At 47.0% G+C, this 26523-nt stretch overlaps 2 protein-coding genes across 2 annotated transcripts in view; both read left to right on the plus strand.

Annotated features, from left to right (window-relative positions):
• The window catches only part of LOC132571572 (zinc finger protein 709-like), a 172672-nt gene that overhangs the window by 1287 nt on the left and 144862 nt on the right, over positions 1-26523 (plus strand). Inside the window, exons 2-5 of the mRNA XM_060238372.1 lie at positions 94-594; positions 827-941; positions 1966-2042; positions 2272-2398. Of these exons, the coding sequence (XP_060094355.1) occupies positions 172-594; positions 827-941; positions 1966-2042; positions 2272-2398 (742 nt within the window). The 5' untranslated portion in view covers positions 94-171. The remainder of the gene's footprint in view (positions 1-93; positions 595-826; positions 942-1965; positions 2043-2271; positions 2399-26523) is intronic.
• Positions 15787-24621, plus strand: LOC132570886 (gastrula zinc finger protein XlCGF57.1-like). The gene is made up of 2 exons (XM_060237526.1): positions 15787-15845; positions 23073-24621. Exons 1-2 carry the CDS (start codon positions 15787-15789, stop codon positions 24619-24621), a joined length of 1608 nt encoding a protein of 535 aa, XP_060093509.1.

Here is a 26523-nt window from a genome sequence, read left to right on the forward strand (position 1 = left end):
TTTATATGTGCATCTATATGTCTGCAGGTTTGTGTGTGTGTATATGTATCTTCCTTTTGACACACTCCTGTCTGTCTCTCTCCATCCCCTCAGGGAGAAGCCTCCCTTCATAGCCAAGTGAATAAAGGCAGCTTTTCAGAGACGGAGGTGACTCAAAAGAAGGTGAAGGAGATGGAAGAGCAAGACTCAGAAGGACCTGGAGCTGGCAAGAGAGCAAGGAAGAGTCCCCATTCCATCTCATCTGGAAGTGGTGCTGAATTCTGGGAAAGAGCTGTTCCAGAGGTCCTGTCTAAAGAAACAACGACCTCAGATGTACTCTGCCAACACTTCCGGCAGTTCCGCTACCATGAGGCCGATGGGCCCCGAGAGGTTTGCAGCCAGCTCCATGGACTTTGCATCCAGTGGCTGAAGCCGGAGAGGCACACCAAGAAGCAGATCGTGGACCTGGTGATCCTGGAGCAGTTCCTGACTCTCCTGCCCCAGGAAATGCAGGGCTGGGTCAGAGGATGTGGGCCGGAGACCAGTTCCCAGGCGGTGGCCCTGGCCGAAGGTTTCCTCCTGAGTCAGGCAGAGGAGAAGAGGCAGGCAACACAGGTGAGGGGATTCTCTCTGTATGTCTAATTCAAGCAACTAAATCTGACCTTATCTTAAAGTTTCCCTGCCATATAATTGCCCAGAGCTTCTTCTGCTAGAAGATTTCTGATCCTTGCAGATACCTCACCAGCTCGGCTGACAGAAGGGTGCAGAATCTGGGAGTGGGGCAGGATCCCTTCCTTGGTCTCTTTTCCATTTCATCTCTTACCTGTTTGCCTGGGTGCTGTTTCAGATGCGGGGACCACCTTTGGAGATGGAAGCTGCAATCCCTGAGGAAGAAGGAGCTTCCTTGGAGCAGGGGCAGAGGGTGCCGGTGGTGGAGCGTGCCCAAGACGCCCTCTCCTGTGGTAAGGAGGAGGGTATCTGGGTGTGATTGGGGCAACCCGTGAATGTGGTGGGTAGAGAGTTCAGGTTGGGGGGGGGGATACTTATTTCTACAGACAACACAGATTTAATTGGTGGTACTCAATGTCCACAAACTGTGATGCATCCAAAGGGAGATTAGACAAATTCCTGGAGGTGTCTCTCATTATATTAAAAAAAAAATCACATCTCACCTTCCTTCCATCAGAGTCTCAACTTGCCAAGGTGGGGGGGAAGGTAGATCAGCCTCAGTAGAGCTCTTCAGCCTGGTGAATAAAGGGAACTTCCACCTTCTGGGGCAGTCGAACTCTGAAAACGTGTCCCTGGGGGCCAATAATAATGGGGAACTGTGGCTTCTGTGCTTGTGCTTGAAGGGTCACCTGGGGGGCTGCTGTGGGCAGCAGGGGGTGGAGGAGGGATGGCAGGCGATGGCTCAGCACTGCCAGGAACTTTGGGGAGGGTCTTGGGTGGGACTTGGGACAGATGTGATATCTTGTTGAAGTTACATCTGGCTGAAAATCTGGTTGTGAACTTAGCATGCCCAGAGACACTCTGAAAACTCATTCTTATTTCCTTCAACTCTCCAGAACTGCTTGATTCGCATCTGGTACATTGTGACGGTGAAGTTTCATGCTATGGCATTTCCACCAACTCCTTTCCCTCTCCATAGAGCAGGGGTGGCCAAGGGTAGCTCTCCAGATGCTTTTTGCCTACAACTCCCATCAGCCCCAGCCAGCATGGCCAGTAGCTGGGGCTGATGGGAATTGTAGGCAAAAAACATCTGGAGAGCTACCGTTGGCCACCCCTGCCATAGAGGAAACCCAAGTCTCACAGAAGTCTGAAATATTCTCGCAGCATTTATAATCCCTGAGGCTCATAGGTCCCTGGTGCTTCTCTTCTGCCTCTCCCAGAATGTAATAAAAAGGGTAAGGTTTCACAGCCCCAGAAAGGAGGTGTGTGAAGCAGGGAACAAATAAGCCAGCACCCTTCCTTCCTCCCTTGTCTCAGGAACAGGCAGTGAACAGATGCTCTTGAGCCTTCGTCTTTTCAGAGGGGTGGAGACGGCTGCTGAACCTGCAATCCAGGTAGGAGAGATGGGGGGGGGGGGGCACAGCTTGAGTGCCTCCTATTTTCTCAGAGGAGATTTTGCTCCTTCTGTTTCTACAAGGCGTCTATGTGAGAGATCCCTTGAATACTGTTCCATTTAACCATCCCAAGCCTTCCTTTCCATATCTTCCCAGAAAACTCCCTTCCAGTGTGCCATCTCTGCCTGGCATGATCTCTGAAGAGGAGGGAATCTGCTTTTTCTTCCAGGGTCCCTTTTCCTTGGAGGAGGTGTCCGTCTCTTTCACGGAGGCAGAATGGGCCCTGCTGGATCCGGGACAAAGAGCTCTGTACAGGGAAGTCATGCTGGAGAACTATGAGAATGTGGCCTCTCTGGGTAAGGATCTTTCATGGGTGCCATTCCGTTGTGATGAGGAATGAATCCAAATACTGAATAGCACTGCATCATTCTGAGGCATGTCCTACCACTAGGGGAGGGGCTGCGGCTCCCTGGCAGAGGATCTGTGTGGAATGAAAAGGTCCCCAGTTCAACCGGCAGCATCTCCAGAGAAAAGGATCAGGTAGGAGGTGAAATGAAAGACTCTGCCTGGACCCTGGAGAGCCGATGCTGGACTGAGCAGATGATACTGACTCCAAGGGTCTGATTCAGGATAAGGAAACTTCACGTATTCCTAGAATTGGAACTGACCTCTGGGGTCATCTGGGGGAGGGGGCAGAGATGCCCATATGCAGTATGTAGCAACGCAAGGTGAAAGAACTGCCAACAGCATCATAAGAACATAAGAGAAGCCATGTTGGATCAGGCCAACGGCCCATCAAGTCCAACACTCTGTGTCACACAGTGGCAAAAAATTTTATATACACACATACACTGTGGCTAATAGCCACTGATGGACCTGTGCTCCATATTTTTATCTAAACCCTTCTTGAAGGTGGCTATACTTGTGGCCGCCACCACCTCCTGTGGCAGTGAATTCCACATGTTAATCACCCTTTGGGTGAAGAAGTACTTCCTTTCATCCATTTTAACCTGTCTGCTCAGCAATTTCATCGAATGCCCACGAGTTCTTGTATTGTGAGAAAGGGAGAAAAGTACTTCTTTCTCTACTTTCTCCATCCCATGCATTATCTTGTAAACCTCTATCATGTCACCCCGCAGTCGACGTTTCTCCAAGCTAAAGAGTCCCAAGCGTTTCAACCTTTCTTCATAGGGAAAGTGCTCCAGCCCTTTAATCATTCTAGTTGCCCTTCTCTGGACTTTCTCCAATGCTATATCCTTTTTGAGGTGCGGCGACCAGAACTGCACACAGTACTCCAAATGAGACCGCACCATCGATTTATACAGGAGCATTATGATACTGGCTGATTTGTTTTCAATTCCCTTCCTAATAATTCCCAGCATGGCATTGGCCTTTTTATTGCAAACGCACACTGTCTTGACATTTTCAGTAGTTATCTACCACGACCCCAAGATCTCTCTCTTGGTCAATCTCTGCCAGTTCACACCCCATCAACTTGTATTTGTAGCTGGGATTTTTGGCCCCAATGTGCATTACTTTGCACTTGGCCACATTGAACCGCATCTATCAAGTTGACGCCCACTCACCCAGCCTCAACAGATCCCTTTGGAGTTCCTCACAATCCTCTCTGGTTCTCACCACCCTGAACAATTTAGTGTCATCCGCAAACTTGGCCACTTCACTGCTCACTCCCAACTCTAAATCATTTATGAACAAGTTAAAGAGCATGGGACCCAGTACCGAGCCCTGCGGCACCCCACTGCTTACCATCCTCCACTGCGAAGACTGCCCATTTATACTCACTCTCTGCTTCCTATTACTCAGCCAGTTTTTGATCCACAAGAGGACCTGTCCTTTTACTCCATGACTCTCAAGCTTTCTAAGGAGCCTTTGATGAGGAACTTTATCAAAAGCTTTCTGGAAGTCAAGGTAAACAACATCTATTGGGTCTCCTTTGTCCACATGTTTGTTCACCCCCTCAAAGAAATGTAACAGGTTAGTGAGGCAAGATCTTCCCTTGCAGAACCCATGCTGAGTCTTCCTCAATAACCCGTGTTCATCAATGTGCATCCTTATATTCTGTCATGCATAAGGGGCTCTTGATGTTCCAGCCACCCAAAAGGTATTTCAAGTGAAGGTAGTTGCAGAAAGGCTCTGGCGCTCTGATCGGCCCTTCCAGCTCTGCTGCTCTTCAGAGGGTTCAGAACAAATTCCTTAGAGCGAACCTGCAGGTCCCCAGATGTGTCCCGAATGTACTGATATGACTAGAAACTGGCACTTTGAAAATGGAAGGCAAAATGGCTTCACTCCATCACTGGCTGGAATGGAACTTTGAACCTGAGGGACTAGTCCGGGGTGGCCAAACCGTGGCTCTTTCACACAGATCGTGTGGCTCTCAAAGCTCCCACTGCCCTGTCGACCAACTTGGAGGAGGCAGTTCTCTTTAAATCACTTTTCCAAGCAAAGCCAGCTGGGAGCTTGGAGAATGCAGTAAAAGTTGATTTCTTTTCACCTCTCTCCCCTCCTCCCTCCCCATCTATTTTCCTTCCTTCCTCCCTCCCTTCATCCCTCCCTTTCTTCCTTGAACCCTCCCTCCTTTCCTTCCTTCCTTCCTTCCTCCCTCCCTCCTTCCACCCATCCTTTCTCCCTCCATCCATTCCTTATTTATTTATATATTGCTCAAATTTATATCCCTCCCTCCCTGCCGAAGCAGGCTCAGGGCGGCTTCCTTCCCTCCATCCCTTCCTTTCTTCCCTTCCTCCCTCCCTTCCTCTTTTCCTTTCTCCCCTCTTTCCTTCCTTCCTCCCTCCATCACTTCCTCCCTCCCTCACTCCCTCTGTCCATCACTCCCTCCCTTCCTTCTATCCTTCCTTTCATTGCTTCCTCCCTCGTTTCCTCCCTCCTTTCTTTTCCACCCTGCCTTCCTTCCCTCCCTCCCTCCCCTCCTTCCTTCCTTCCACCCTGTCTCTCTTCCACCCTCTCTCTCTTCCACCCTCTCTCCTTTACTCCCTTCCTTCCTTCCTTCCCTCCACCCTTTCTCCCTCCCTTCCACCATCCTTCCCTTCCTTCCACCATCCCTCCTTTCCTTCCTTCCTCCCTCCCTCGAACACACCTTGATGTAAAGAAAAACCAGAAAACCCTTCAGAGTGGCTAGATGTGAGGCTCTCCCCTCTGTGGTGCTTGAGGGCAGATTCAGAAGAGATCCAAATTCAGAAGAGAGACTTTGTGAATGTGAGTCTGGGGAGACAGAAAATATTGAGCATCTGATGCCGAGAGTTAGTGGTATCATGAGGTTCGAGTTAGATTAATTCAGCCTCTTATAAAATAGATGCCTGGGCAGACAGAGGGGTGGGGGAGTTATCCTTAAATAATAATTATTCTTGGGGAAAGGTGGATGTGTGGTTCAGATCAGCCAAACTTTCCTCCTATAGTCATATAGATGCTGCTAGATCTTACTCCCTTTCCAAGTGCTAACAGTTTCTTTCTCTCTATCCCAGCAGAAGATGAGCAGAGGAATGTGGAGGGTGAGGAACTTCATCAGAAAATGCCACATAGAGTTAAAAACGAAAACTTAAACAAAATTGTCAGGAATCAAGGCAAATCGAAGAGAAAGAAAGGTGGTGGTATGGTTGAGAAGCATGATGGAAGAAAGCAGAATGTACATTTTACAAAGCACAGGATAATGAAGACAAGGAAATCCGTTCAGTATGGAAAGTATTTCAGAAATAGATCACAGCTCCTTGTACACCAAACAATACAGAGAGAGGAGAAACCTTCTGAATTCTCAGAAATGAGTAATACATTCAGTCAGAGTAAAATCTTTCAGCTGCACCAAAAAACCCACAGACTAGAGAGAACTTTTACGTGCCCAAAGAGTGGAAAGAGATTAAGTAAGAGTGGCAGTCTTCAACATCATCAGAGAACCCACAGAGCAGAAAAACCTTATGAATGCTCAGAGTGTGGAATGAGATTCAGTCGGAGTGGCATTCTTCAACGTCATCAGAGAACCCACACAGGGGAGAAACCTTTTGAATGCTTAGAGTGTGGAAAGAGATTCAGTCGGAATGGCAGTCTTCAACATCAGAGAATCCACACAGGGGAGAAACCTTTTGAATGCTCAGAGTGTGGGAAGAAAATCATTGATAGTGGCATTCTTCAACATCATCAGAGAACCCACACAGGGGAGAAACCTTTTAAATGCTCAGAGTGTGGAAAGAAATTCAGTGTGAGTGGCAATCTTCAACGTCATCAGAGAACCCACACAGGGGAGAAAACTTTTGAGTGCTCAGGGTGCGGAAAGAGATTCAGTCGGAGTGGCCATCTTCAACGTCATCAGAGAACCCACACAGGGGAGAAACCTTTTGAATGCTCAGAGTGTGGAAAGAAATTCAGTGAGAGTGGCCATCTTCAACGTCATCAGAGAACCCACACAGGGGAGAAACCTTTTGAGTGCTCAGAGTGTGGAAAGAGATTCAGTAGGAGTGGCAATCTTCAATGTCATCAGAGAACCCACACAGGGGAGAAAACTTTTGAGTGCTCAGGGTGCGGAAAGAGATTCAGTCGGAGTGGCCATCTTCAACGTCATCAGAGAACCCACACAGGGGAGAAACCTTTTGAATGCTCAGAGTGTGGAAAGAAATTCATTGAGAGTGGCATTCTTCAACATCATCAGAGAACCCACACAGGGGAGAAAACTTTTGAGTGCTCAGGGTGCGGAAAGAGTTTCAGTCGGAGTGGCCATCTTCAACGTCATCAGAGAACCCACACAGGGGAGAAACCTTTTGAATGCTCAGAGTGTGGAAAGAGATTCACTGAGAGTTGCCATCTTCAACGTCATCAGAGAACCCACACAGGGGAGAAACCTTTTGAATGTTCAGAGTGTGGAAAGAGATTCACTGAGAGTTGCCATCTTCAACGTCATCAGAGAACCCACACAGGGGAGAAATCTTTTGAATGCTCAGAGTGTGGAAAGAAATTCAGTGAGAGTAGCCATCTTCAACGTCATCAGAGAACCCACACAGGGGAGAGACCTTTTGAGTGCTCAGAGTGTGGAAAGAGATTCAGTCGGAGTGGCAATCTTCAATGTCATCAGAGAACCCACACAGGGGAGAAAACTTTTGAGTGCTCAGGGTGCGGAAAGAGATTCAGTCAGAGTGGCCATCTTCAACGTCATCAGAGAACCCACACAGGGGAGAAACCTTTTGAATGCTCAGAGTGTGGAAAGAAATTCATTGAGAGTGGCATTCTTCAACATCATCAGAGAACCCACACAAGGGAGAAACCTTTGGAATGCTCAGAGTGTGGAAAGAAATTCATTGAGAGTGGCATTCTTCAAAATCATCAGAGAACCCACACAGGGGAGAAACCTTTTGAATGCTCAGAGTGTGGAAAGAAATTCAGTGTGAGTGGCAATCTTCAACGTCATCAGAGAACCCACACAGGGGAGAAAACTTTTGAGTGCTCAGGGTGCGGAAAGGGATTCAGTGAGAGTGGCAGTCTTCAACGTCATCAGAGAACCCACACAGGGGAGAAACCTTTTGAATGCTCAGAGTGTGGAAAGAAATTCAGTGAGAGTGGCAGTCTTCAACGTCATCAGAGAACCCACACAGGGGAGAAACCTTTTGAGTGCTCAGAGTGTGGAAAGAGATTCAGTCGGACTGGCAATCTTCAATGTCATAAGAGAACCCACACAGGGGAGAAACCTTTTGAATGCTCAGAGTGTGGAAAGAAATTCAGTGAGAGTGGCAGTCTTCAACGTCATCAGAGAACCCACACAGGGGAGAAACCTTTTGAGTGCTCAGAGTGTGGAAAGAGATTCAGTCGGAGTGGCAGTCTTCAGTGTCATCAGAGAACCCACACAGGGGAGAAAACTTTTGAGTGCTCAGAGTGTGGAAAGAGATTCAGTGAGAGGAGGAATCTTCAACAGCATCAGAACACACACAGAAGGGAGAATCTTTAGAATTCTCAATGTCCGGTCCCGGCTCGTTACTCGTCGACTTGTTAATGGCCCCAAGGGTGGCTTTCATGATGGAGGAACATCATCCCAATGAATGAGAGCACTCCCCCTCTTTGAACTTGCTGATAAGCCTTTTGTACATCACCCTCCGTTACTGCAATGGCAGCTCTCATCCTGTAGGTTCCAATGAGGGTAAGGAGAGCAGGCGATGGGAGAACAGTCATGCATCGGAGAATCCAAACAGGAGAAACATTTCAGTGCCTAGAGTGTGAGAGAAGATTCAGTTAGAGTGGCACTCTTCAACTGCATCAAAGAACCCACACATGGGAGAGGAAACTTTTGAGTGTGCAGATTATGAAAAGAGATTTAGTCAGAGTGACAATTTTCAAAGGCATATATGAACTCAGAGAAGGGAGAAACCTTTTGAATTTCTTTGAAAGTGATTCAGTCCAAGTTCTCTTCTGCCGTGTCAAGGAACCCACACAAGGGGGATCCATGCAGCCTCTTAGCCTGCAAAAAGAGCTTTCCTCCTACTTCATATCTAAATGACAACCACAGACCACAAAAAATATTGAAAAGATGCCAATTGCTGTAAAAGGCTGAAATCTACAAAAGAAACCTTATTCTAATCAGAAAGAAACGTTATAAGAGCTCGGGCAGGGTATAAATCTGCATTCTTTTTCTTCTTTTAGGGTTGTGTCCAGTTTCAGCTTGAGGACCAACAAAGTTTTATTCTGAGCTTAACCTTCCATGTGCAAGCACACTTCTTCAGATAGTGAGAGAACTTCCTCAAGCCTTCCATCTAGGTAAGAACATAAGAGAAGCCATGTTAGATCAGGCCAATGGCCCATCCAGTCCAACATTCTGTGTCACACAGCGGCCAAATATATATATATATATATGTGTGTGTATATATACACATACATATATATATATATATATATATATATATATATATATATATATATATACACACACACACACACATACACACACACACACACACACACACTGTGGCTAATAGCCACTGATGGACCTCTGCTCCATATTTTTATCTAACCCCTTCTTGAAGGTGGCTATGCTTGTGGACGCCACCACCTCCTGTGGCAGTGAATTCCACATGTTAATCACCCTTTGGGTGAAGAAGTACTTCCTTTTATCCGTTTTAACCTGTTTTAACCTGGTAGGAAGAGGGTGGGCGGAGTTAGTTGCCAGGAAAGGCTAGTTAGATGCAGAAGGAACTGGGCCCTGACTGGGAGAGACCAGGCAAGCCTGATCTTGTCAGATCTCAGAAGCCAAGCAGGGTGGACCCTGACAAGCACTTGGATGGGAGACCTCCTTGGAATACCAGCAGTGGGAAAGCAGAGGCAGGCTTTATTTAGGTACCTCCCTGAATATACTTCAGCCCCCCAGCAGGGGTCAGTCACCAGCGGTCATCATGGCCTTCAGATGGACACACACATGGACATATGAAAATACAGAAAAAGAAGAAGGAGAGGCATCAGTCACTGGTCATAAGTATAGCTGAGTCTGGACGAAAGCAGCTGGTAAAACCTAAGCCAGGGGTGTCCAAACTCTGACTTGGGAGCCACAGATGGCTCTTTCACGCATATTGTGCAGCTCCCAGAAGTCAAGGAGGAACTTAATGCAGGCTTACTCTCAAGTAAGCTTGCTTCACACTGGGACCACAGTCAGCCTCTGAGCACTTCCTATAGATAGATATTTCCACCATGTGTGAAGGGGGGAAGGAGGGGGAAATAGGCAGGCTTGCAAGCCCTTCTCCTGCACCACACAGATCACCCAGGGACCTAGAGCGGGACCTAAAGCCAGTGTAAAAGCTGAGAGAGCCACTGGAAGGAAGGATGGAATTAAAGGGGGCAGTGCTGGGTTTCCCCCTTAAGTTTCATAAGAACATAACAATATAAGAGAAGCCATGTTGGGTCAGGCCAATGGTCCATCCAGTCCAACACTATGTGTCACACAGTGGCCGAAAAAATTATATATAATAATAGCCACTGATGGACCTCTGCTCCATATTTTTCTCCAATGCCCTCTTGAAGCTGTCTATACTTGTATCCGCCACTACCTCCTGTGGCAGTGAATTCCACATGTTAATCACCCTTTGGGTGAAGAAGTACTTCCTTTTATCCATTCTAACCTGACTGCTCAGCAATTTCATCGAATGCCCACGAGTTCTTGTATTGTGAGAAAGGGAGAAAAGTATTTCTTTCTCTACTTTCTCCATCCCATGCATAATCTTGCATATTCCCATGCATAATCTATCATGTCACCCTGCAGTCGACGTTTCTCCAAGCTAAAGAGCCCCAAGCTTTTTAACCTTTCTTCATAGGGAAAGTGTTCCAACCCTTTAATCATTCTAGTTGCCCTTTTCTGCACTTTTTCCATTCTTATAATATCCTTTTTGAGGTGTGGCGACCAGAACTGACACAGTACTCCAAATGAGACCGCACCACCGATTTATACAGGGGCATTATGATACTGGCTGATTTGTTTTCAGTTCCCTTCCTAATAATTCCCAGCATGGCGTTGGCCTTTTTTATTGCAATCACACAGTGTCTTGCCATTTTCAGTGAGTTATCTACCACGACCCCAAGATCTGTCTCTTGGGTCAGTCTCTGCCAGTTCACACCCCATCAACTTGTATTTGTAGCTGGGATTTTTGGCCCCAATATGCATTACTTTGCACTTGGCCACATTGAACCTCATCTGCCACGTTGACGCCCACTCACCCAGCCTCAACAGATCCCTTTGGAGTGCCTCACAATCCTCTCTGGTTCTCACCACCCTGAACAATTTAGTGTCATCCACAAACTTGGCCACTTCACTGCTCACTCCCAACTCCAAATCATTTATGAACAAGTAAAGAGCATGGGACCCAGTACTGAGCCCTGCGGCACCCCACTGCTTAGAGGAGAGCCAGTTTGGTGTAGTGGTTAAGTGTGTGAACTCTTATCTGGGAGAATCGGGTTTGATTCCCCACTCCTCCGCTTACATCTGCTGGCGTGGCCTTGGGTCAGCCATAGCTCTGGCAGAGGTTGTCCTTGAAAGGCCAACTGCTGTGAGAGCCCTCTCCAGCCCCATCCACTTCACAGGGTGTCTGTTGTGGGGGAGGAAGGTAAAGGAGATTGTGAGCCACTCTGAGACTCTTTGGAGTGGAGGGCGGGATATAAATCCAATATCTTCTTCTTACCATCCTCCACTGCGAAGACTGCCCATTTATACTCACTCTCTGCTTCCTATTCATTAGCCAGTTTTTGATCCACAAGAGGACCTTTCCTTTTACTCCATGACTCTCGAGCTTACTAAGGAGCCTTTGATGAGGAACTTTATCAAAAGCTTTCTGGAAGTCAAGGTAAACAATATCTATTAGGTCTCCTTTGTCCACATGTTTGTTCACCCCCTTAAAGAAATGTAACAGGTTAGTGAGGCACGATCTTCCACATGCTGAGTCTTCCTCAATAACTCCTATTCATCAAAGTGCCTACTCATTCTGTGCTTGATAATAGTTTCTACCGACTTTCCCGGTATTGAAGTCAGACTGACTGGCCTGTAATCTCCCAGATCTCCCCTGGAACCCTTTTTAAAGATGGGGGTGACATTTGCTCTTGGAGGAGCTGTGTTTAGGAACATAGGATTCATGGCAAAGAGATATACATAATGATGCAAACAGAGGTGAAAGATTTATATAATGCTTGTGTTTCCTTCTACTGGTGCCAAAAAATAATCCCCTAACCTTTCCCTATGATGGTCTTATGAGGACTGTTATTCCCAGGTTTTGTTTTTTAAAAACTCTCCTTCTAGCATGGTCATATTATCAAGTGCATACTCATGCATTTATCTTTCTGTGCAAAGAAAAAAAGTATTAAAAGAAAGATGTGTATAATGTTTGTTCATGTCTTGTGTCTCTCAAACATCTGACATATAATCTATTTGACTCTTATCTTAAGCAAGTTTGGCCACTTTTGAGCTAAGCAGTTAAAAACAACAACAGACTGGGAAAGACAGGGCAGCCAGAGGGAGGATTGGGGGGGGGGGGGGGTGCTGCGGGATTTGTGCTGCAAGTGGGACACAGTTGCCAACCTCCAGAGAAGTATATCTGAAAAAATAGAACTTTGACAATGTCACTGCATTTAACATACATTATTCAAATGGAGATATCAGTAACAAATTTTGCACAAAATTCCCAAAGCTGAGTCCAGGCACAGCGAACTTCAGAAGAGCGGATGCCATGCTATGGCTTTCATCAGTATGAAGCAGAATGAGAGTAGGGAAGGGGGCAGGCGAGCAAGAAAGCCAGCCTAGAGCGGGGAAGGCAGTGCGAGAGCAGGGAAGGCAGCCTGAGAGCAAGAAAGATGGTGTGAGAGTGAGAAAGCTGGCGTCAGAGCAGGGAAGGCCTCTGTGAGTTCTGGGGGGGGGGGGGGGGGCCTCCCAATTCAGCACACCCATCCCCCGGGCTGCCGGCCTAGGCAAATGCCGAATTTGCCAAGTGGAAGGGCCAGCTCTGATCCGTGTTTCTTCTAGATGGTTTCTGATGTCCTTGAAAGAGCAGCTTCTGGGAGAGCTTTCTCAGCCCCACCCACAGGGTGTCTGTTGTAGGGAAAGAAGATAAAGGAGATTGTGAGCCGCTCAGAGAGAGAGAAGGGCGGAGTATAAATCTACACTCTTCTTCAAAAACATGAATCCAAGGCACGGATCCACATGGATCCTCAGGGTTTTTGCTTTGGGTCCCCCCAACATCAACATCAAATCACATATGTCCAGGGACACTGCTTACACCAGAAAAACCACCCATTCATGGCAACACCATGCTGCAAAGATATGGTTCAAACCCACAAATTCTCATGCATCCTCATAGTTTTTGCATCAGATCACCCCAAATTCAGCATCAAAGCACACATTATAAACATGGCCACAGGTGACGCCACAGAAATCCTGCATCCACAGCTTCATGGCAACACCATGCAACAGAAACATGATTCCAAAGCACGGAGCCTCATAAATCCATATGATTTGGGGGGGGGGGAGGAAATGAAATCAAAGCACCATCACACTGTGGACCATTTCTTAGTCTGCAGGAAGCACCCCAAAAATCATGCATACCCTTCAGCCCCCTGCCCCCCACCAGCTGTGCACCACGGCCTGCCTGCCCCCAAAGTGGCCGTCAGCATCTCCCTGGACGTGCAAGGAAGCGCCGGGAGGCCCCACCAGGTTTTCTCTCCAGGGGGGCAACAGAAGCGCTCAATGGTCTCTTGAAGGAAGACCCTCATCTCATCAGCAGTAGCCCCCCTTGAGTTTTACGGTCCTTATTCTAAGGGGGACCCAGCTGCAGCCTCCTTTTTCTGAGCTGCCTCAGCAGCACTGGGGACACCCCGGGAGGAGCGCAGCCCCCTGCTGCAAAGTTACCATTGAGCAGCACAAGGCGAGGCTGACGGCAGCCTACAGGAAGCTCCTCTGCAGCACTGAAAGGGTTAAGCCCGCCGAGCTGCTTGCTAGAGAGGCCGAGCAAGGGGGGGGGGCAGGAGAGGGAGGGGGCTTTTCCTGGGGGAGGGGGAGGGGTTTGCATTTGCAGGAGGAAGGGGGAGGCCTGCAAAGAAGCTGCAGCAGGAGAGGGACGCTTTGCAGCCGCCGGATCCTAAGAAAGTTTACTTGGAAGTAAGTCTTGGAGGAGGAATAAGCATTTAGCTCTTGGGAGGGAGGGAGGCGGGGATCATTGCAAGCCGGGGCTGTCCCAGGTGCGCCGTTTTCTCCCAGGGAACTGATCTCGGTCTGCTGGAGGTGGGTTCTAATTTTTGGAGAAATTCAGGCCCCACCTGGACCAAGAGATTCACGGAAACACCTCCTAAAGCCACCATAATCAACTACTGTGAATACATAACTAACAGGTTTTTACTACAGATCCAAATATTAGTTCTTATGCTCAGTAATCAATAGATCAGTCCGCATCTCTTTCACACATCTATCCGTTGCACAGTTACAGTGCCCTAAACGTCCCTTAAAGTGCAAGCGTCTTCTCAGCCTCTCAAGAGAATGCAAAAAGTGCTTCCGTTGATCCTGTATTCCTTGAATAAAGGGCTTGCAAAAAGTATCGTCAGTTTCACGTGTGGATTTCAGTGCAAAGTGGGGGCCTTCTGAGGATGGCCTGGATCAATCTCTCAGGGATTTCTTTGGCACTTGTAGTGAACTTTGTTGGTTATTTATTCAGGGTAGTTGATTGGTTATTTTGGCTTCACCCCCTAGAGGTTGGTTACTCTATTAGGCACCGGTCTTGTTCAGCTTTGGAAGCGGAGTTTGTCGGGGATAAGCGATAATCAGTGGGAAAAAAGTTAACTATGAAACTGACATTCTTGCTGCTCTTTTTCATTCTGCAAACCAACCACCCAAGCTGGCCTTTTGGGGAGTGGGAAGAGTTAAGAAGGGGTGGGGGCTGGGGGAAGGGAAGCCCAGTCTGCCTTGGCTGCACCCCCATCCTAGCCTTCCGATGTGGGGCTGGGGCTGCCTAGCAGAGGAGAGGAACATTTTAAATACCCCTGTTGCCAAGGAGGAGAGTGCCTAGCAACCCCATTGGTGCTCACTGGAGCATTAGGCGGCTCCCCTGACTGGCAGAGAGGGGTGGAGCTTGCTGATGTGGCCACGCCCCCAATATATACAGGGCCTGGAGGAACAAAGGCCACACAAGAATCCACCACTGTGAGAATCATGGCATGTAAATACACCAGGGGCTCCATGGATCTGGGTTCGAGTCCCTACCTGCATAAGTGTTCTGCTAAGTGGGCACCCAGGGAGAGAACACGCCTGCTCCAAACACATCACCCCTGCCCCATCCCTCCATGGCTCACTTGGCAGAAGCAGCCGCAACACGATGCCAGATTCCCCCTCCTGTGCTGGGATTAGGGTGGGAGGAAGGGCATCCTTTTGCCAGGCGAGAGAGGTACAGACCCCCAGGCAGCACAACAGGGAGGAACACCAGAGCACAGTCCCATGAGGGGGATGGGGTTTCAGATCTTGTTAAGGGAGATGCCTACAAGACTATGAAGCCTGCCTTTGGGGGTCAGGAGGCCCTGGAAGGAATCCCAGATGGGATCACATGTGTTGAATCATTCATGCTGATAGGCTGGTCGCCTGGCAGGTATTTTGGCTGACTCTTCCGCCAACTAGCATCCCCACTACTGAGATAATTAGTAACCATGCAAAGGTGTTCGTCTTGGTGTAGGTTTTGTTCCAAATAGTCTGGACTCTGGAAAATGGTCCTTCTTTCAGGGTGAGCTAGAATATGAGACTGAGAGAAAACTATGATAATTCTCTGGATGAAGGACATGTGGTATATTCCCTGCTTCTTTTTAGGGAATGGAAGCTGTATTTATTACGTGCATCTGTGTGTCTGCATATTTGTGTGTGTGTGTTTGTGTATATCTTCCTTTTGACTCATTCCTGTCTGTCTCCCTCTGTCCCCTCAGGGAAAAGCCTCCCTTCAAAGCCAGTAGTTTTAGCTGCTAGTTTTAAATTGTTTTAACTTTGTTGTCATCCTCCCAGAGCCAGTTCATGGGATAGGGCAAAGTACAAGTTAACAAAAACAGAACAAAGTGAATAAAGGCCACTTTTGAAAGACAGAGGTGGCCCAAGAGAAGGGGAAGGAGATGGAAGAGCAGGACCCAGAAGGACCTGGCAAGAGAGCAAGGAAGAGACCCCATCCCATCCCACCTGGAAGTGATGTTGAATTCTGGGAAAGAGCTGTGTCAGAGGCCCTGACTAAGGACACAATGACCTCAGATGTGCATCGCCAATGCTTCCGGCAGTTCCACTACCATGAGGCCGACGGGCCCCGAGAGGTTTGCAGCCAGCTCCATGGACTTTGCAGCCAGTGGCTGAAGCCGGAGAGGCACACCAAGAAGCAGATCCTGGACCTGGTGATCCTGGAGCAGTTCCTGATTCTCCTGCCCCAGGAAATGCAGGGCTGGGTCAGAGGATGTGGGCCGGAGACCAGTTCCCAGGCGGTGGCCCTGGCCGAAGGTTTCCTCCTGAGTCAGGCAGAGGAAAAGAGGCAGGCAGAACAGGTGAGGGGATTTCCTCCAGATGTGTCTAATTCAAGCGACAATATCTGACCTTATCTTAAAGTTTTCTTGCCAGATAATTGCCCAGAGCTTCTTCTGCTAGAGAATTTCTGACCCCTGCAGATAACTCACCAAATCTGCTGAGAGAAGGGTGCAGAGTCTGGGAGTGGGGCAGGATCCCTTCCTTGGTCTCTTTTCCATTCCATCTCTTACCCCTCTCCCTGGCTGCTGTTTCAGATGCAGGGACCACCTTTGGAGATGGAAGCTGCAATCCCTGAGGCAGAAGGAGCTTTCTTGGAGCAGGGGCAGAGGGTGCCGGCGGTGGAGCGTGCCCAAGATGCCCTCTCCTGTGGTAAGGACTCCTTGTGCCTGGGTGCAGTTGGGGCAGTCCGTGAATGTGATGGGTAGAGAGTTCAGGTCAGGTGAAAATGAAGCAACTCAGAGTTCATTAGGGTTTGTAGAATCTTTCGGGCTCAAGTGCCGTGTTCTACTGGAGAAAGTTTTTCTTCCAGACGTTTCGTTCTCAGCTGCGGAGAACATCCTCAGTGGCGTTGCAGCCGGAGCAGGCGTTCTGATCTTCTTGGCTGCTGTGCATTGAGTGAGGCCAGGGCTGCTGGAGAGCTGCTATTTCTAGGCTGGAGGGGGTGTGGTGAGAGGGCAATTGGTTTGTGAATGTACCCATTGTTTGGTGGGGCTTCCTGGAAGGGTGGTGATAAGGAAACTGGCTGTGGAATGTGACCATTGTTCTGTGTTGATTGCTGGGAGGGTTGTGAAGATAAGGAAGATGGCTGTTGATAGTGCTGCTTGTTCTCTGGAATGTGCTGGTTGGTCTCACACTATCACACCCGCCTGAACAGAGAAGCTATTGAGATTTACAAACACCAGCACAACTTTAACAGAAAGGAAGAAGGCATTTCCATCCACCATTCTTGGTATCCAGCTCTGCAAAACACCCTACAGACTACAAATTGCAGAAGGTCACAGAACAACCAGCACATTCCAGAGAACAAGTGGGCCCAAGATGTCCTCTCCTGTGGTAAGGACTCCTTGTGCCTGGTGCAGTTGGGGCAGCCTGTGAATGTGATGGGTTGAGAGTTCAGGTCAGGTGAAAATGAAGCAACTCAGAGTGAATTGGTGGCACTCAATGTCCACAAATTGTGATGCCTCTAAAATGAGATTAGACAAATTCCTCGGGGTCAATTTCTGTCAGCATTGATAATCCCTGAGGCTCACTGGTCCCTGGTGCTTCTCTTCTGCCTCTCCCGGAATGTAGTAAAAGTGTTTAAAAACTGGGAATGTAGGTAGGGCAAGGTTTCATAATTCTGGGAAGGGGGTGTGTGAAGCCGGGAACAAATAAGCAAACAGCCTTCTTCCTCCCTTGTCTCAGGAACAGGCAGTGAAGAGATGCCATTGAGCCATTGTCTTTTCAGAGGTGTGGAAACAGCAGCTGCCCCTGCAATCCAGGTAGGAGAGGGGGCACAGCGAGAGATCCTTTGAATGCTGTTGCATTTACCCATCCCAAGCCTTACTTTCCATACCTTCCCAGATGACTCCCTTCCAGTGTGCAAACTCTGCCTGGCGTGATCTCTGAAGAGGAGGGCATCTTCTTGTTCTTTCAGGGTCCCTTTTCCTTTGAGGAGGTGTCCATCTCTTTCACGGAGGCAGAGTGGGCCCTGCTGGATCCGGGACAAAGAGCTCTGCACAGGGAAGTCATGCTGGAGAACTACGGGAATGTGGCCTCTCTGGGTAAGGATCTTTTAGTGCAACTTGCTGCCACTGTGATGAGGAATGAATCCAAATATTGAATAGCATTGCATCATTTTGAGGACTTTTCCACTACTTGGGAAAGGCTATGGATACTGGTAGAGCATCTGCTTGGATTGAAAAGGTCCCCAGTTCAATCGCCAGCATCTCCAAAGATAAAGATCTGGTAGGAGGTTAAATGAAAGACTGTCTGAGATTGTGGAGAGCCGATGCTGGATGGAGTATATAATGCAGACTTCAAGGGAGCAAGGATCTGATTTAGTGTCAGGAAACTTCAGGTGTTCACAGAATCATAGAACTGGAACCGACCTCCTGGGTCATCTAGTCCAACCCCCTGCAATATGCAGGGAACCCACGAGGGCCAAACATAGGGCCCATCTATAGTATGTAGTGACACCAGGTGAAAGAACTGCCAATAACAAATTCTACTATACGAAAGGGGGTCCTTATGTACCAGCCACCCAAAAACTATTTCAAGTGAAGGCAGTTGCAGAAATGCACTGTGGCACTCTAATTGGCCCCTCCTCTTCCAGCTCTGCCCCTCTTGAGAGGGTTCAGACCAAATTCCTTAGAGCAGTCTTTCAGGTCCCCAGATGTGTCCCTAATGTACTAACATGACTAAAAATTGGCACACTGAAGATGGAAGCCAAAATTATTTTGGCTTCACTCCATTACTGGTTTAAAAGGAACTTTCAACCTGAGGGACTAGTCCATCTGTTATTATTGGATACTTTTCAAACTAAATGGTTGAAATGGGTGTATAACAAATTACAATTACTTGGATTCTCCCACCAGTGATTCTAGCAATGAGCTGGAATCAGGCCAAGGTAGTTCTTAAGCAGAGAATATAGAGAGACAAGCAGATCCTGAGCAATATCCCAAATGCAGAGTGCCCAGTCAAATTAGATATTGTTTAGTCAAAATGGCACATCTAACACACCTTGTTGTAAATAAACTCAGAAAAGCCTTCATACTAGCTGGATTTGAGGCTCTCCCCTGTGCGGTGCTAGAAAGCAGATTCAAAAGAGTTCCTTTTGCGCAGAGACTTTGTGAATGTGAGTCTGGGGAGGCAGAATCTATCGAGCATTCTGATGCTGAGATGTTAGTGGTATAATGAGGTTCATTATAAGTATAGCCACCTTCAAGAGGGGTTTAGATAAAAATATGGAGCACAGGTCCATCAGTGGCTATTAGCCACAGTGTATGTGTGTATATAACATTTTTTGCCACTGTGTGACACAGAGTGTTGGACTTGATGGGCCGTTGGCCTGATCCAACATGGCTTCTCTTATGTTCTTATGTTCAAGCTAGATTAATTCAGCCTCGTGTAAAAGAGATGGCTGGGTAGACAGACTTGGATTGCTGTAATAAACAGTTACCTGATGGAAATCGTTTTATTACTAAGACTGTGGCTAAATTTTGGGTGGCACAGGGTTGCATTCAAAAGGTACAGTTTAATTTGTAAAGCTGTAAAACATTTTTTTGTCTTGTCAATTTAAGAACATAAGAACATAAGAGAAGCCATGTTGGATCAGGCCAATGGCCCATCCAGTCCAACACTCTGTGTCACACAGTGGCAAAAAATTTTTATATATACACACACACTGTGGCTAATAGCCACTGATGGACCTCTGCTCCATATTTTTATCTAAACCCCTCTTGAAGGTGGCTATGCTTGTGGCCGCCACCACCTCCTGTGGCAGTGAATTCCACATGTTAATCACCCTTTGGGTGAAGAAGTACTTCCTTTTATCCGTTTTAACCTGTCTGCTCAGCAATTTCATCGAATGCCCACGAGTTCTTGTATTGTGAGAAAGGGAGAAAAGTACTTCTTTCTCTACTTTCTCCATCCCATGCATTATCTTGTAAACCTCTATCATGTCACCCCGCAGTTGATGTTTCTCCAAGCTAAAGAGTCCCAAGTGTTTCAGCCTTTCTTCATAGGGAAAGTGTTCCAGCCCTTTAATCATTCTAGTTGCCCTTTTCTGGACTTTCTCCAATGCTATAATATCCTTTTTGAGGTGCAGCGACCAGAACTGCACACAGTACTCCAAATGAGACCGCACCATCGATTTATATAGGGGCATTATGTTACTGGCTGATTTGTTTTCAATTCCCTTCCTAATAATTCCCAGCATGGCGTTGGCCTTTTTTATTGCAAACGCACACTGTCTTGACATTTTCAGTGAATTATCTACCACAACCCCGAGATCTCTCTCTTGGTCAGTCTCTGCCAGTTCACACCCCATCAACTTGTATTTGTAGCTGGGATTCTTGGCCCCAATGTGCATTACTTTGCACTTGGCCACATTGAACCGCATCTGCCACGTTTCTTATATATTTCCTATTTGTATACTGTATATTCATTTTGGTACCCCTTGTTGAAGCGTGGAATTGTTAGAATTGTTCTGGCTGGAGGCTGTAATAAAATTCCATTCGTATTACCTTTGCTGCATGCCCAGAAGATGGCAAAAAAAACTACAGGCCTGGAGGAACCTTTTCTAAACTGGCCTGGAGGAATTGGTTTCCTGATCCCAAAGCGGGAGTCGCATTTCCCTGGGCATGTAAGAAAGTGTCACAAGACCTAAGCAACAATGCAGCACTTCCTTTCCACCCTCTCACTGTCTACCTAACTTCACAGAATCAGCATTGGTGTCAGATGGCCTCAGTTGCCCTTCTGCAAGTACATACATATGAACAACGCAAGAAGCTGCTATGTAATGAATCAGTCCCTTGGTCCTCTATTAGAATAATGGGATCACAAAACTTTCTCCCAGCGTCGAATCCATGAGACAGAAAGCCACTGTTCCACATAAAAAACTGATGACACTTTTTATTTTTCAGCAATCTCTAAAGACAGTGTATTTGAGCTACTTCTAAGAGAAACAAATCAACTTCCAGTTATAGATAACAAAACTTACGCACTATGCTCTTAGAACTCTTAGAATAGTTTCCACCAGGGTCCCCCCTTTTACCTCAGCAACACCCTGTTCAGACCCCTTTTAAAAAATATAAAAAATTGATTAAGGATTTAAAAGTAAGACATCACAAAACAGCAGTTTCTGCAGTTCAGCAACAGTAATAGAAGAAAAGGTAACTGTTCTATCTAAGATATGAAGTACTTAGAAGGCACCTCTTGTTGCAGCATAAGAATTTCAACTGTAGCCTAAATGACTCTAGAGAGAACTATTCGTCATGATGCAGCAAGAAAGCATCAAGGTGTACTAGCATGCCATGAGCATAAAGATAGCCCGGCTTCCCTCTTATCCATCCCTGTATTATAGTTTCTACCTCTCAAGGGTCAGGTGGTCCTAATGACCCAATCAAGGGTCCCGCTTGATGGAATTTCCTAGGGGCTGACAGCACCTTCCTAATCCCCTCACGCTTCTGTTTACAGAACTGGATACAGATTCTCAAGGTTAACCAATGACCACATTCTGGGATCTGGCCTTGAAAAAGATCTTGATGTTAGCTGCAGGCAGACTCAAATTATGAACACCAAGGAGTCACACCTGGCCACTTAGTAATCCCTGTAACCCTTGGGGGAACTTGGGTTCTTTCTTTCCCCATGTGAGAATGATCGCTTTCTCTCTCTGTGGTTTCCTCTGTGCAAAAGAATCCAGAAGTATAAGAGAGACTATGGTGGAGAGAGAGAACGGCCTTGCATCCAAAGAAAGGCTGGAGAGATCTTCTAGAGGATCCCAGGAGCATATCTCCTTCCCCAAACAGCCGGCTGATGTCAGCTCTGGGACTCCCCTCAATTCAAGAAGGCTTCCAGTGTGGTCAGAAAGCTGGCTCTGTTGATAGATAGAAATGGTAGTGAGACATGTCTGTGTCAGAAGAGGCTCACCTTTGGGGTGGCCAGTCCTTTATACTATATCTGGGCCGTTATGCAGCCCACCAAACCTACAGTGCAAAAGCCCATGCAAAACAGTACAAACTTGTTGCCACCAACACCTTTCTTCATTAAACATTTAGCAGTTTAAGCTATCTCAAAGCTGTGCATCCTTGAGACAGAGGCTTCACTCCCTTCTACAGGGCAGAAATTAATACTTGCGATTGTTACAATGGATAGAGCAAAGAAGATACGGGGTTGGACCAGATGACCCTAGAGGTCCGTTCCAACTCTATGATTCTATGAATCAGAGTCTCAGAGCGGCCCCCAATCTCCTTTATCTTCCTCCCCCACAACAGACACCCTGTGAGGTGGATGGGGCTGAGAGACCTCTCACAGAAGCTGCCCCTTCGAGGACAACCTCTGCGAAAGCTATGGCTGACCCATGGCCATTCCAGCAGCTGCACGTGGAAGAGTGGGGAATCAAACCCAGTTCTCCCAGATAAGAGTCCGCACACTTAACTACTACACCAAACCAAGCAAGAACAGTGCACCCTCCCCAATTCCTAAGAGATCTAGAAATATAAAAATGGCAAGGCCCCTTGACAGCTGAGAGTGAGCATCCATCAATGTTATATCAAGGCAACAGGCCAGGAATAAGCATGCGGGTTTCCTGATTCACTTCTGAGCAACTTTTTGTTTGGTACAATCATACAGGCCAGTGGGAAAAGAGGGAGGGAGGGAGGCCTTCTCTGAGCCTGAAATCTGGAGACTCTGAAACCCCTTCTGAGCAAGAGTTCAGCTGAGGGTCTTCACGGGAGGGGGAGGTATCCTTAAATACTGGATATTCTTGGGAAAGGTGGACATGTGGTTAAGATCATCCAAACTGGATGAGGCCAAAGGGCCATCAATCCTTTCCGCTTATAAACATTTAGATGCTGTTAGGTCTTACCAGCTTTTCCAAGTGCTAACAGTTTCTCTCTGTCTCTTCCAGCAGAGGATGATCGGAGAGGTGAGGAGGGCGAGGAACTTCATCAGCATATGGCAGATAGAGTTAAAAATGAAGATTTGAATGAAAATGTCAGCAAACGAGGCAGACCTAAGAGAAAGAAAGGTGGTGGTATGGTTGAGAAGCGTGATGGAAGAAAGCGAAATGTACATTTTTCAAAGCACAGGATATTGACAGCAAAGAAATCCATTCAGTGTGAAAAATATTTCAGATATAGATCACAGCTCCTTGTATACCAAAGAATATACAGTGAGGAGAAAGCTTTTGTGTGTTCAGAGCGTGGAAAGAGATTCAGTACGAGAGGTAATCTTCAGTATCATCAGAGAACCCACACACGGGAGAAAGCTTTTGAATGCTTAGAGTGTGGAAAGAGATTTATTGTGAATGGCAGTCTTCAAAAACATCAGAGAACCCACACAGGGGAGAAACCCTTTGAGTGCTCAGAGTGTGGAAAGAAATTCAGTCAGAGAGGCCATCTTCAGTATCATCAAAGAACCTACACAGGGGAGAAACCATTTGAATGCTCAGAGTGTGGAAAGAGATTCATTCGGAGTGACAGTCTTCAATATCATCGTAGAACTCACACAGGGGAGAAACGATTTGAATGCTCAGAGTGTGGAAAGAGATTCAGTCTGAGAGAAACTCTTAAACAGCATGAGAGAACCCACACAAGAGTGAAACCTTTTGAGTGCTCAGAGTGTGGAAAAAGATTCAGTCATGGTGGCCATCTTCAATATCATAAGAGAACCCACACAGGGGAGAAACCTTTTGAATGCTCCGAGTGCGGAAAGAGATTCAGTCGGAGTGACAATCTTCAAAGTCATCAGAGAACCCACACAGGGGAGAAACCTTTTGAATGCTCAGAGTGTGGAAAGAGATTCAGTTGGAGTGGCAGTCTTCAAAAACATCAGAGAACCCACACAGGGGAGAAACCTTTTGAATGCTCAGAGTGTGGAAAGAGATTCAGTCAGAGTGGCAGTCTTCAACTTCATCAGAGAAACCACACAGGGGAGAAACCTTTTGAATGCTCAGAGTGTGGAAAGAGGTTCCATCAGAGTGGCCATCTTCAACTTCATCAGAGAACACACACAGGGGAGAAACCTTTTGAATGCTCAGTGTGTGGAAAGAGATTCAGTCAGAGAGAAACTCTTCAAAGGCATCAGAGAACCCACACAAGAGAGAAATATTTTGAGTGCTCAGAGTGTGGAAAGAGATTCAGTCAGAGTGGCCATCTTCAAAGTCATCAGAGAACCCACACAGGGGAGAAACCTTTTGAATGCTCAGAGTGTGGAAAGAGATTCAGTGAGAGTGGCCATCTTCAACGTCATCAGAGAACCCACACAGGGGATAAACCTTTTGAATGCTCAGAGTGTGGAAAGAGATTCAGTCAGAGTGGCAATCTTCAACTTCATCAGAGAACCCACACAGGGGAGAAACCTTTTGAATGCTCAGAGTGTGGAAAGAGATTCAGTCAGAGTGGCTATCTTCAACTTCATCAGAGAACCCACACAGGGGAGAAATCCTTTGAATGCTCAGAGTGTGGAAAGAGATTCAGTCAGAGTGGCCCTCTTCAACGTCATCAGAGAACCCACACAGGGGAGAAACCTTTTGAATGCTCAGAGTGTGGAAAGAGATTCAGTGAGAGTGGCCCTCTTCAACGTCATCAGAGAACCCACACAGGGGAGAAACCTTTTGAATGCTCAGAGTGTGGAAAGAGATTCAGTCAGAGTGGCAATCTTCAACTTCATCAGAGAACCCACACAGGGGAGAAACCCTTTGAATGCTCAGAGTGTGGAAAGAGATTCAGTCGGAGTGGCAATCTTCAATATCATTATAGAACTCACACAGGAGAGAAACCTTTTGAATGCTCAGAGTGTGGAAAGAGATTCAGTGAGAAGAGGAGTCTTGAACAGCATCAGAGAACACATAGAGGGGGGAATTGTTAGAATTCTCAATGTCCGGCCGCGGCTTGCCACATCTGGACTCGTTAATGACCCCAACGGATGCTTTGATGTTGGAGAGACAGCATCCCAATGAATGAGACCACTCCCCACCCACCCACCCCTTGAACTTGCTGATAAACTTCAAACACGAGAAACCTTTTCAGTGCTTAGAGTGTGAAAGAAGATTCAGTTAGAGTGGCACTCTTCAGCTGCATCAAAGTACCCGCACATGGGGAGAAAACCTTTGAGTGGGCAGGTTCAGTCAGTGTGACAATTTTCAAAAGCATATATGAACTCTTGTAATGGAGAAGCCTTTTGGCTTTTCAGACTGTGGAAAGAGATTCTGTTGCAGAAGCACTCCTTGATGGCAACTGAGACCCCACACAGGGAAGACACAATTTTAATGTTGGGAGCTTTGAAAGTGATTCAGTCGAAGAAGTACTCTTCTACTGTGTCGAGGAACCCGCACAAGGAGGATCCATGTAACCTCTTAGCCCATAAAAAGAGCTTTCCCCCTATTTCATATGTAAAAGACAACCACAGACCACAAAAAGTATTGATGCCAATTGCTTATAAGGCTCTAATCTGCAGAAGAAACCTTACTCTAATCAGAAATAAATGTTATAAGTGCTTGGGCAGGGTTTTTTGTTGTTCAGTCACACAGTCGAGTCTGACTCTTTGCGACCCCACGGACAAAAGCACGCCATGCCCTCCTGTCTTCCACCATCCTCCAAAGTCTGCTCAAATTCATGTTAGTTACATAAATAACGCTGCCCAGCCGTCTCATCCTTTGCCGTCCCTTCTTCTTTTGCCTTCTGTCTTTCCCAGCATCAGGGTCTTCTCCAGGGAGTGCTTCCTTCTCATTTGGTAGCCAAAGTATTTGAGCTTCAGCTTCAGCGCCTGACCTTCCAGGGAACAGTCAGGGTTGATTTCACTTAGGACTGACTGATTTGATCTTCTTGCACTTCAAGGGACTCTCAAGATTCTTCTCGGGGGCGTGGCGTCGCACGCATAGGGAATGGACGCCTGAAAACAGAGCTCCTTACTTACCCCTGCCAAATCCACTTAAGCAAGCGCCCAGCGTTGTTGTTTGTTTTCTTTTTTTCCTTTAATTAGTATGGGAACAGTAGATGGTCAAAAGCCCAGATCAAAAAGAAATTCAAGGAACTCTGTTAAAGACTATTTTCCAAAAAAGCCCAAGGCTAAGGCCTCAGGAAAAGCAAGCAGCCCTGCAAGCAAGATGGCGTCGGGAGAAGGGGAAAACACAGCAGCAGACCTAGCTTCATTTCGTTCTGAGGTAATGGAGGCTTTTCAAAAACTGGAAAAAAATATGACTGACAAAATATCTGCCATGATCCAGCCCCTTTCTGCCCAAATGGAGTATTTCAAAACGTCCTTAGAGAAGGTGGCAGAGACGGCAGATTCTGCTTTTAACATGGCTTGTGCAGTGCAGGAGGACACTCAATATTTTTATAAAAGAGATGAATGGGCCACTGATAAAATTATTGCACTTGAGAACCAACTGAAAATGGGGAATGTTAAAATTCGCGGGCTCCCCGAGAACTCTGCCTCTCCCTCTGACCTAAAATCTCTTATAGCCTCCTGGCTATCAAAGGCATTGGGTTTTTCTGAATCTGATCTTTGTGCCCTGGAGGCTGCATATAGAATTGTCCCTTTGCGCAGACAGAAAACTTCGTTGCCTAGGGACATTTTAGTCCGTTTCTCTTCTGTCTCAGTTAAATCCAAGCTGCTGCAAAAAGCCCGGGCTATAAATCCACTTCTGCTAGGAGATTACAACATCCAAATTCTACAGGATTTGTCTTCTGAAATCTTGCAAAGGCGGAAAATTTTGAAGCCAATTATAGAAATCCTGAACAGGGAAAACATCAGATATCGATGGGTTGC

The sequence above is a fragment of the Heteronotia binoei genome, chromosome 5 (genome assembly GCF_032191835.1).
Source record: "Heteronotia binoei isolate CCM8104 ecotype False Entrance Well chromosome 5, APGP_CSIRO_Hbin_v1, whole genome shotgun sequence".
Lineage (NCBI taxonomy): Eukaryota > Metazoa > Chordata > Lepidosauria > Squamata > Gekkonidae > Heteronotia > Heteronotia binoei.

Coding starts and splice junctions, on each gene's coding strand:
- LOC132570886 (XM_060237526.1), top strand. CDS start 15,787: ATGTGCATCGCCAATGCTTCCGGCAGTTCCACTACCATGAGGCCGACG. Junction 15,846..23,072: donor AGGCCGACGGGCCCCGAGAG/GTTTGCAGCCAG, acceptor TGGCAGTCTTCA/AAAACATCAGAGAACCCACA.